Raw genomic sequence first — 12,032 nt, 5'->3', positions numbered from 1 at the left:
ACTCTGCATTTTGTCTGGATCCTCTTCAATGCTGTTGATTTATTTCCCCCCAGATTTCATGGAAATGCAATTATACCATGTAAACAAATGTTTTTCTATATATCAGTACTATCTTACATTTGCATTGAGATTGCTGTCCTGAAACCAGTTCAGGTCATTGTGAACAATGTAAACAAAGGTCTGGTTGGACAAAAACGTATTTAATGTTTAGATTTTGTAATTTGAAAATCTGGAGTAAATGAGTCAAGTTTTGATCAATGGGTCAATTTCGACCATTTTAGATAAATACCATAGATGACAAAGACATCAGAATCCGGGAATGTATATCTGATATCGTTCTGACTAATATACTTCATTTTTTTAAGCATTCAAGAATAAAATATATGCTTAATTAGTATATACTCCTAACATTCAATCATTTTTAAACATCAAAAGTAAATATTTCATTCTGTTTATTATAATTTACAAATTGTTTAACTTTAAGAATTAAATTTCTTTACTGTTTTTCATTTTTCTCCCACGATAATATAAAGATTATCAAACTGAATTTGGTAAAATTTACCCCGACTCCTTTTCCTTTAAAGGGGCAAATTCAACCAGTTGAATTCCAAACTGTAAACAGAACTTATTTTACTATTCTTATTCATCGATGTCAACATTCAGAAGATGAAGAGAGATGAAACTAGTCTAAACTGAATGCTGTTGTGGGTGAAATTACCCTCAACATAGCCAAAATTGATCTTGAAGTGCTAACAGAACATACTTCATGAAGTATGAAGTGTCGCAGTTCATTAATTACATGTGCCTTCAAGAATTTTTAGAATTGAATTGAGTCTATTTCTTAAATAACTTAGTGACCTTCAACTATACAATGTTTCAAATATGTCCCAATATGGATAAGATTAGTCCCATTAGGGCAGTTCTAGTCATCAATGAATGTTAAGCTAAAATACAACAATAGTACATATATTTCTATTAAATGAATATTATTTCCAAATGATTTCATTTAAAAGATTCTGGAACTAGATTTACAATTCATAGCAACAGACATCAAAATGATTTCTTTATTCTTATTGTGTAGGTCCAAAGACCAAATATCTGTTGACGTTTCAAACTGGCGACATCAAGTATGCAGGAACTGATGCAAACGTCTTCATTCAAATCTGTGGAAAAGATGGCCGAGCCACACGCAAACTCAGGATGGATGACTCAAGGAACAATTTTGAAAGAGGTGCTACTGAGCAATTTAAAGTAAGACTTTTACAATAAATATAATTCTGAAAGAAGCTGTGAACTTGATTATTATGAGTTCATTTCACTCACATATTTTGATTCATCTTAAGGCATAGATTTATGATCAGTCAAATAATTAAACTATTTTTGTTCTGCAATTTGTAATCCAGGTAGAAGCTCCTGATGTTGGTATGGTATCTCACATCATTGTTGGTCATGATGACTTTGGACCAGGTGCTGGGTGGTTTTTAGATGAGGTAATCTAAAAAAAAAATTATGCCAAGCTAGACAATAAGACTTAATTATCTGGTCCATTTATTGATTATTTTTTGTTGTTGTTGCACATGTTGTGACTTACTATGTTGAAATTAAATTGACTTTTGGTCGTTCCAAGTACATTTGATATACATGTATATACCGATATTTAGGTCAGGATCAAACGATACATTTTGAAAAAAGAAGCTAAAAAATATGTGAAGAAAGAGGAAAAGAGGAGAGAAAAGAAAGAAGCACTGAAAAAATCCAGAAAGGAAAGTTTGGACCAGAAAAGGAAAAAGAGAAGGGATGAAGAAAGTGAGGAGGAGGAGGAGGAGGAGAGGAGGAGGAAAATAACACCCCCTCTGTATGAGGAGTGTGTGTTCCCCTGCAACAGATGGTTGGCCAGTGATGAAGGGGATGGGCTGGTGGAGAGGGAATTAAAGGCAGCCAGTGGTGAACTCAGATTCAGTGAAAATTATCAAGGTTAGTGGCCTGGTTCAAATCTTACAAAAATTACCAGCAATTTGAGAATACTTCATTATCTTTTCTTTTTTTTTTTTTTTTTTTTGGTGTAAAATGAAGATTTTTTAATGATAAGGGTGTATCCAAATATAACAAAAACTGGCAAATTTAGATGTACATGGATAAGAGATTGTTTTATTAGTCTTGGAGTTTTTATGCAAAAGACCCAGGATGATAAGTTTCATTACACATTGAAAATAGAAGATTTACAAGTTTCAATGAATGCATTATTATGTCCTCCCTTCCCAGAAGGGGGACATATTGTTTTAGTGTGAATTCTTCTTCTTCAGCTTCTTCTTCAGTCTTCTTCCGCTTCTCATACTAAGTTTGTCTGGGCCATAACTTTTTTGTCTTTTGACATAGGCTTTTGGTATTTCGTTTGTGAGTATACCATGATAAGACAGTTTGTCACCTGCCATTTTTGTTGACCTTTGACCTTTTATGTAGCGGTCAAATAATAGAATTTTTTGGGGCATTTTTGTTGTCCAGACCATAACTTTTTTTGTCTTTTGACATAGACCTATGATATTTGGTATGGGGGTATACCATGATAAGACAGTGTGTCACGTGTCATTTGTGATGACCTTTGACCTTGACCTTTTATGTGTAAAGGTCAAATAAAAATTTTGGGCTAGGCCTTTGATATTTGGTATGATGGTATACCATATAAAGACAAAGTGTTGTGTGCCATTTTTGATGACCTTGAACTTTTATGTAAAGGTCAAATAATACAAGTTTTGGGGTATTTTTGTTGTGCAGACCATAAATTCTTTGTCTTTTGACATAGGCTTTTGATATTTGGTATGTAGGTATACCATAATAAGACAGTGTGGCACATGCCATTTTTGCTTACCTTTGACCTTGACCTTTTATGTAAAGGTCAAATAATAGAATTTTTGGAGCAATTTTTTTGTTCAGACCATAACTGTTTGTCTTTTGACATAAGCCTTTGATATTTGGTATATTGGCTAGTTTAATTTACTATCATATGTTCACAACACTGTTCCTTGTTTGAAGCTCAATAGCATATAGGCGAATGTTATGTACCATAAGTCTTAATTTTCCACTTTAAAGATGATCCCTAAAAAAATGTTTTTAAAAAACTATGGAAAATGGAAGGGGAGACATCAATTTTAGTGTGCTAAAACAATTCTTCTTAGTTTTATTTTGTTAAACACCTTCAATTTTCCCTATATAGAACTATTGCCATAAAAAATTAACATTTTGACCGGTAACTTAAAAAAGTCCTGAATTTCTTTCATTCCTGATCTGTTGACTGCTATCAAACTGTTGACTAATTGTTCTATTTCTAATGGTCGTGGTAGCTCAGTGGTAGAGTGTTCATTTCATAACTGGAAGGCCGTGAGGCCAAGATCCGCTCATGCCATATTAAACCTACATCATAAGATGTTCAGCGATAAGACATGAGAATCACTGGTATTTTGGATATGACCTTAAAAATGGAGGTTCTGTGTCGCGGCAGTCAGTGGCACATTAAAGAACCCTCACTGCTACAGCCGTAAGCACTAAGCATAAGTCTAAATTTGTGGTATGTAAAACAAACAACCAACTTACTGGATAGCAACTCATTTGATCTTCGATCCATGGTGCAATGTCATGCATTTTCCACGAAGTTTGCATTTAACGATCATTACATACTGTGATGTCATATCTAGGCCTAATGAAGAGTATTGTGTCAAAAAATCCAGACACTTTTGTAACTATTTGAGATGGGGAAATCATTTTATTTAAACATTTTCCACATTTTAATAAAATGTTTTTTAAAACATGTATTGATAAAATGATAAAATTCATATCGATACTGACAATTTTGAACAATTGGGATGCATCAATTTACTCTCAACTGCGCTTTGAAGATCGTTCGGAATTCAAAGGTTTCTTCGTTCTGACTCGGCCTTTAAATGCTTATTTACATCACGTGGTTTTGAATGACAGCAAAGGTGTTGTGTAGGAAATTATTTAAATTCCCCTTCAAGGAGGTCCACACTCACCTTTCAAGTATAAGAATATTCCCTGCTCCTTAAAATAAGCAATTATATCAATCACTATTTCAACAGAAACCCTTCCATGTTCCCATTGACCGATGTTTTTACAACTAACACTTGTCATGTTCAGATAAAAATAGCACTTACTTTTAGAAGTAGTGTCTTCGCAGCTAATTTAAATGGCAGATTTAGGGGGGAGGGGGGGGGGGGCAGGATCCCCCTCCCTTTTTACACCACAGATTTTGAATGAAAATCCAAATTTTGCACCAGAATGGCTGATTACTGTGGCTAATCTTTGACTTTCACACCCCCTTCGGAAATCCTAGATCCGCCACTGAGTTACATGGGTTTCTCCGAACTCTTTGTTTTCCAACGATCAAACTGATACCATGGTAAATTTTATTTCACGTATGAGTTTTATCTCATTCTATTTTTACCTCTTTTCTCACAGAATCTGTCAAAATTCTAGATCTATCAACTACACTTTCTCTCACTGGACGACATGCTGCACTGTTTACTGTCTATGCGTCTGAAGACTGAAAGGAGGAGACTCGATATTTTTTGTATAGGCCATCAAAAAGTATTAATTTTTACGTTAAAACGATAATTTTTAACTTTAGATAAGTGTTATTTTCGCAAAGTTCATACTTTCAACAATGCAACAAAAATTGAGAAAGCGCTAGGAAAATTGTCATTTCATGATTTTTGCGCAAAATGAGCTGTAGTGTCTCTTTAATAAGTGAGCATGTAATTATATAATGGTAGGAAAACAGAATCAATATTTTTTCATATTATTACTTACATTTTGATATGAAGAACATGAAGTTGTATATCAAAATAGTTATAGACTGGGTCCCCAGACAATAGCAGCTTTGTTTGACATTAGCTTATGCTTCGGGCAACAGATATCTTGTCCTTGGATCCAGTCAATAACTGCATATTACTGACATGTTTGTGATTATTAATTGTATTGTTATACTGTACTGTTTGTATGTGAACCTTCAAGCTTCATGTGTTTTGGCAATAAAGAACTGCATGAAGAGAACATCTTAATATTGAGCTGATTATAGATAGATTTAACTATTGAATAAATTCTTCCCTATCCAGCTAATTACTCAGACTCAAATTAGTCATGTATTTTTTACAGAAGAAAAGGTACACTACACAGTTATTGTGCACACTGGCAAGGTGCAGTATGCAGGGACAGACGCAGATGTTTTCATCCAGATGTTTGGAGAAAATGGTAGATGTTCCAAACGTACAAAACTGGACGATTCCAAAAACAATTTTGAGAAAGGAATGGAGGATATTTTTGAGGTTTGCACATCAAGATTATGTTGAAAATTTGATTTTATCAAACTACCACCTATTTATTATTACTTTTTGATTAAAAACATGAAATCAAATTGTCATCAAATTGTGAAAGCTTATCAACTTGCAGATCAATTTGATTATAAAAAAGAATTCAAATTCGGAAATGACTATTTCTGAATGAAAATGATTTTTGAATTACCAGTTGGAGGACATCAACCTGGGTACACTTTCTCACATTCTGATTGGACATGATGACTCTGGGCCAGGATCAGGATGGTTCCTTGATGATGTAAGATTTATATCAATATATTTGCAATTCCAATGTTTTTGCCTTTTGATATCTTTACGTATTGTAATGATAGCCATTTCCTCATGAATGTGTTGCAGTTGTACACATGTCTTCTATAATGAATCTTGATAAATATAGTATGTCAATTTTAATGGCTGTGAATTCTATAAAGAGTTGAAAATGTATCATAACCATGAACCACAAATTTTCATTCTCACAAATAAGAGAAACTGACTCTTTATTAGTTTCCACAAACATGCTTATTTTTGCCCAAACCACAGAAATTTCAACCCCCCCCCCCCCACCCTCCCAAACTGATTAATTTTATGATAGCTACTTGTCTTCTCCCTTCCTGAAGAGTACTTTATGTGTAGGTACATTGTAAAGAGGTATAGCGCATTTGCTGACGAAAAGGCCGACTCAGAAATCTAAATGGAAAACACCGGTTTCCAATAATAGACTGGTGTGTTATATTTAGATATAAGGCCAACGTTTTTGATGTTTCGTTAATCAAGATAAATAACTGCCGCAGTTTATCATTACTGACATTTATATGAGTTGTTCTTTAATCAATAAACCATTTTCCTATTTGGAATGATGGACAGTACAATATTTTCATAGGTGCATTCATATTAATTACACAACAACCCTTTTACATGTGGCATTACTTAACTGACTGTCTTTTTCTGACATGACTGCAGCACCTTTAATAGATTTCATCAGTTCATTTGCTGTTGGTTGATAATTCGAGTGTTTAGCTTAATTTGCCTAAATATCATATGACAGTTGCTACATGAGTTTTTATATTTACTCTTGAGAAGTCAAACTGTATAAGTTCTTTTCCTCCCTTAACCTATTTTTACTTATTACATGCTGTGCATTTGTGCCCTTTTTCTTGTAGTATTTGTTTAGCTTTTCGTCAGCCACATTACGTTTGAAAATCCTGTGCACACAGGAACATGTTAGTGTAAACAAACGGAACTACAGTGATCTCGAAATTAATTCCTTTACTTTAAGTCGTAACTTGCAAATATTGGAAGTTATGATGAAAATGATTAATATTTGTTATAATATATGTATCACATTTATAACACACACACACACACCCTCAAGAAAACGACCCAAAAAATGAAAAGCAAAAAAAAAAAAAAAAAATAGATTGGGAAAATATTGGACTTGAACTCAGAATGTATGGTTTAAGTGTTAGATTACCGAGCACCTAAACCACTAGGCCACCGAGGCATGTAAGTTTAAAGGTTTAACGTTTAACAGGCTGCTATATCTCAAGGTAAATTTTGAGAACGTTTTTTTTTCCATATTTTATCCATTTTCAACAAGAGGGCCACCTTAAACCAAATTTCCTCAAATGGACTTATGTACAGTCATACTCAAGTAAAACAATTTCAGTTTTATTTCTGGTTTAGGATGGCCTTTTGCAACAGTTTGCAAATTTTTAGGCCCATTACGTTACATCTACTATATACTCTATATGATCACAGTGATGTTTACGCTCATCAAATAAAGATACTGTCAACATATAGATATCTTTATTAAGTAATTTGGGTAAACAGAAGTATAAACTGACATTGTATAGCAGAATATTTGTAAAAAATGATATTCAAGAAAAAAGTATTTATGTAGGCGAAATTGCATACCAAGTGCGCTATACTCCTTTACCGCAGTTATGGCACATGACCTATTATTTACAATCATGATTCAGCTCTGTAAGTGGTGCCCTGTATTGTCTATAATATATTATAGTTTGGATGTATTCTTTGGTAAAAAGTTCAAAGTTACCTGATTCAAATGCGGCACCAAACATTATGTGTTAAAAACCTTTTTAAAATGCACTTCTACTAAAATTAAAACTCACAGCTTCCATTAGACAGGAGATTGAAACATATATCCATCACAAAAGCAAAAACAAGAAATGAGGTAACATGATATATAAACATCTATATGTATACAATATATATACATCATACATCAATCAAACTTTCCCAAGGATATGAAATGATTAAAGTTTTATTTCAACTTAGCAAAACTACTATCTTGATAAGAATATTATTGGACAGTAATAGGATGTTTTCTTCATTTAATCAAACCTTTTCAGAACTTCATTCGTATGATGTCAATTTTATGACATATGTCAAGGTGCATAAAAAATTTGAAGCATTATGTGACAAGGTTGCAAAAAAAACAAAGCTTTAGTTACAAAAAATAGTTTTATGTATCTGAAAATGATCTGTACGCAATTGCATACTTGTGTATAGGCAGCTATATGCCTGGATGTTCTGCAGTTAGTTCTCAATGTCAAAAAAACAACTTGCAAAACAAAATATGATTATAATCTACCGATAATAAAGTCTCCCAAACAAAGCACTAGCTGTATAAAAGTGGCTTTTTTTGAGTACTACTATTTTCCTTCCTTGACAATATTCATGCCAATTTTAACTTCATTTGACAAATCTAAATCATGAAGGCTTTCATTTTGAAAATTTTCAAAAAATTCCCTTTTTTCCTTCAGTAAAACTGGTGTCACTTGACCTTGATCTAGTCTGTAGGTCACAACATCCTTTTATCATTTATTTTAATAATCCCATGTCTCTATCAGTCCTGGTTCTTAAGTTATACAAGTTTTTATGATAAAGGTCAAAGGTCAAGGACACTGGGGATATTAGTTTGTAGGTCACTACACCCTTTTATCATTTCTGAAAATTCCATGTCTCTATCAGTCCCATTTCTAAAGTTATACCAGACTTATGTTTAAGGTCAAGGTCACAGGAGTCACTTGACCTTGATACCATTTTGTAGAATCCATTATCCTTTTATTATTTCTGAAGATTCCATCTTTATCAGAGCTAGTTCTTAAGTAATACCAAGTTTATGTTCTATGGTCAGAGGTCAAGGTCACTGGAGTCCTTTGACTTTGATATTAGTTTGTAGATCATATCATCTTCTTATCATTTCTGAAGGTCCCATGTCTCTATCAATTCCAGTTCTAATATTATACGAGTTTGTATATTCAAGGTCAGAGGTCAAGGTCACTGGAGTCACTTGATCTTGATACCAGTTTGTAGATCCTATCATTCTTTCATCATTTCTGAAGACCTTATGTCTCTATATCAGACCTGATTCTTAAGTAATACCAATTTTATGTTCTAAGGTCAGAGATCAAGGTCACTGGAGTCACTTGATTTTGATACTAGTTTGAAGGTCCTGTCATTCTCTTGCCATTTCTGTAGATTCCATGTCGCTATTAGTCCCTGTTTTAAAGTTATACCAGTTTTTATGTATGTTAAACCCAACCCCCATTGATCCCACCGAAAATGTACGTTAAACCCCTTCAATCTTAAAACAAAAACATTTTTGCGCATCTAGATACATTGGCCTATCATATCCTTGAATATCTATTACTTTCATCAACTGTTGGACAGTTTTAGGCACGAGAGAGAAGCAGAAGAAGAAGCGGAAGAATAATAAGAACCGAGCAAAATCAATAAATTTCCAAACTTTGTTTGGAAGACTTAATTAGCACCTTTTTAAAAAACAAATTGAGAAATTGGAAATGACCAAATTGAGAAAATGGAAATGTATAATGATATAATTTGTGATATCTTAATGCATGTATCCAAAATAACAAAAGAATGACAGAAAATACTTGTTTTCATTCTGACAATATTCTTAGCTTTAATTAAACGTGTCAACCGTTGAAATTGTTTATTTACAATTGTGGGTAAAAATTTACTGAGAGAAGTCTTCAAGAGTATACAATGTACAAATCCACTTGCATACTATTATTGTTTATCCTGTGTCAAGATTGATCACAATTATTGCAAAGATATTCTAAAAATCATAGGTGACCATTAGGAAACATCTCACAAAAAAAGAAATCAGAATTCACTCAGAGAGGGTGAAGAAACAGATCAAAGACCAGGCAAAGGCAAAGCAGAAACAGAAGAAGAGACAGGAGAAGGATTCAGACACAGAGAGTGAGGGGGAGGAGGAGGAGGAGGAAGTGATCAGAATTCCTGATTATGAAGTGTTCTACTTCCCCTGTAATAAATGGCTGGATTCAAAAGAGGATGACGGAAAGACTGAGAGGCAACTTAAATGTAAAAAGAAACAGCTTCATTACGAGGGAGGCATTGGTCAGGGTAAGTCTTTATACAAAATGTCAGAGGGAGACATTAGTCAGGGTAAGTCTTTATACAAAACGTCAGAGGGAGACAATATAGTCAGGGTATGTTGTTATACAAAATGTCAGAGGGAGACAATATAGTCAGGGTATGTTGTTATACACAATGTCAGAGGGAGACAATATAGTCAGGGTATGTTGTTATACACAATGTCAGAGGGAGACATTGGTCAGGGTATGTTGTTATACAAAATGTCAGAGGGAGACAATATACTCAGGGTAAGTCTTTATACAAAATGTCAGAGGGAGACATTGGTCAGGGTAAGTCTTTATACAAAATGTCAGAGGGAGACATTAGTCAGGGTAAGTCTTTATACAAAATGTCAGAGGGAGACAATATAGTCAGGGCATGTTGTTATACAAAATGTCAGAGGGAGGCATTAATCAGGGTATGTTGTTATATAAAATGTCAGAAGGGAGACATTAGTCAGGGTATGTTGTTATACAAAATGTCAGAGGGAGACAATATAGTCAGGGTATGTTGTTATACAAAATGTCAGAAGGGAGACATTAGTCAGGGTATGTCTTTATACACATAAGCAGTGGTGGTGGTTCATTGTTTTGTAGTGGAGTTGTTATTGGGAGGTTATGGGATGGAGTTCAACTGAATATGTAAGAAATGGTAGTACATGTAACTGCATCTTCAACAAAAACTTGGCATTTAGAAATGAGAGGCATACCTTATAAAACAAGGTTTTGTTTGCTGCAGGCCTTGGTACAATAAAGAAACCTCACTTCTATGGCCCTGAGCACTATGTATAGGTCTAGATTTGTGACACTTCAAATACAGCTGCTGATGTCTCAATATGTGTGAAACATTCTTGAAGGGACATTAAACAAATAAACAAAAACATTAACTTATTATGTAGTCTTAAAGTTGATTCAAAGATCTGTACTGAAAGTGTTAAATGTGTTTTCAGTTAAATGGTTAATCAAAGCAGATCTATTATTGCTTAATAGAGAACTTTGCAGCAATTTTGTTTTGGTTTGATACAAAGTGAACCTTCTATAGTTGTACTAAGAAAAAATAAAGCTATTTACTTTCTGGCATTTCTTGTAATTAGGAGAGGCCAGCACAATGTACCAGATCATTGTGAAGACTGGGACCAAAGCCTTTGCAGGGACTGATGCTAATGTTTACATACAGCTGCATGGAAAGAAAGGTCAAGAAACTACAAAGCTTCCACTAGATGCCAAGAAAAATAACTTTGAAAAGGGACAGGTGGATGTTTTCAAGGTGAGCGAAGTAGTTGAAAAAATTAGGATGGTAATGTAAATGAAAAGAAAGGACAAAACTCATAACTGCATGCCAAATTAACTTGATAATGTATGACATATTGTTAATCACTCATATTTCACAGTCTCCTATCATGTTTTGTTGGATTTATCAGTGAGACATATCATTTTCGTTAATGTTCAATTAGTTTATTTTGATTCATTGAGGAGAACCTTACTATATTATGTCAAGTTTCATGAACTTTATTCAATCCAATACTTTTATAGCTGAACACACCATATGCTTCCATCTTATAGTCTTGTTGACAAATGTTGCCTGTGATTTGTTACAGAAGTTGGGAGTTGATACCTTGATATTAACTGTAGGTCTGCATTATACATTTCATCATCAACATTCTGTGCCCTGCAGTACTTCCGATTTACATGTGTTTATTTTCCAGTCCTTAACAAAAGCACCACCTTTGTTGATTACCATATAAAGAATGTTTGCAAAGTTGTGTTGGAATGGGCACGCAATAACCATGTACCTATTTTTTCATACAACATTATTCATACTTTGTGCAGTGAGTTTATGTACACTGAAAAGAGTGCATATTCTCCTTTTGATGGATTTCTTTATGTCATCCTTAAAAGAGTATCTAGATAATATAATCTGAAACTGCAATCCTTTTTTCCAATCATTACTCTAACTTATACAAGAATGGCAGGGATATTGAAGATGTTCACTTGTAATTATTTTAGACAGATTTGATACATTTTTAGCTCACCTGAGCTGAAAGCTCAAGTGAGCTTTTCTGATCGCTTGTTGTCTGTTGTCTGTCTGTAAACTTTTTACATTTTTGACTTCTCCAGAACCACCGGGCCAATTTCAACCAAACTTGGCCAAAAGCATCCTTTGATGAAGGGCTTTCAAGTTTGTTCAAATGAAGGGACATGTCCCTTTCAAAGGGGAGATAATCACAAAAATGCAAAAATA

The 12,032-nt window shown here is 33.8% G+C and overlaps 1 protein-coding gene across 1 annotated transcript in view; it reads left to right on the top strand.

Annotated features, from left to right (window-relative positions):
- Nucleotides 1-12,032, top strand: part of LOC125652371 (lipoxygenase homology domain-containing protein 1-like) — a 48,707-nt gene that overhangs the window by 25,587 nt on the left and 11,088 nt on the right. The window contains exons 10-16 of the mRNA XM_048881518.2: nt 1,082-1,251; nt 1,404-1,490; nt 1,662-1,974; nt 5,167-5,336; nt 5,536-5,622; nt 9,482-9,779; nt 10,885-11,057. Coding sequence (XP_048737475.2) covers nt 1,082-1,251; nt 1,404-1,490; nt 1,662-1,974; nt 5,167-5,336; nt 5,536-5,622; nt 9,482-9,779; nt 10,885-11,057 — 1,298 coding nt within the window. The remainder of the gene's footprint in view (nt 1-1,081; nt 1,252-1,403; nt 1,491-1,661; nt 1,975-5,166; nt 5,337-5,535; nt 5,623-9,481; nt 9,780-10,884; nt 11,058-12,032) is intronic.

The sequence above is a fragment of the Ostrea edulis genome, chromosome 5, assembly GCF_947568905.1.
Source record: "Ostrea edulis chromosome 5, xbOstEdul1.1, whole genome shotgun sequence".
NCBI lineage: Eukaryota > Metazoa > Mollusca > Bivalvia > Ostreida > Ostreidae > Ostrea > Ostrea edulis.
Note: the sequence above shows the minus strand (reverse complement) of the source record. Positions and strands in the feature narration are given on the sequence as shown.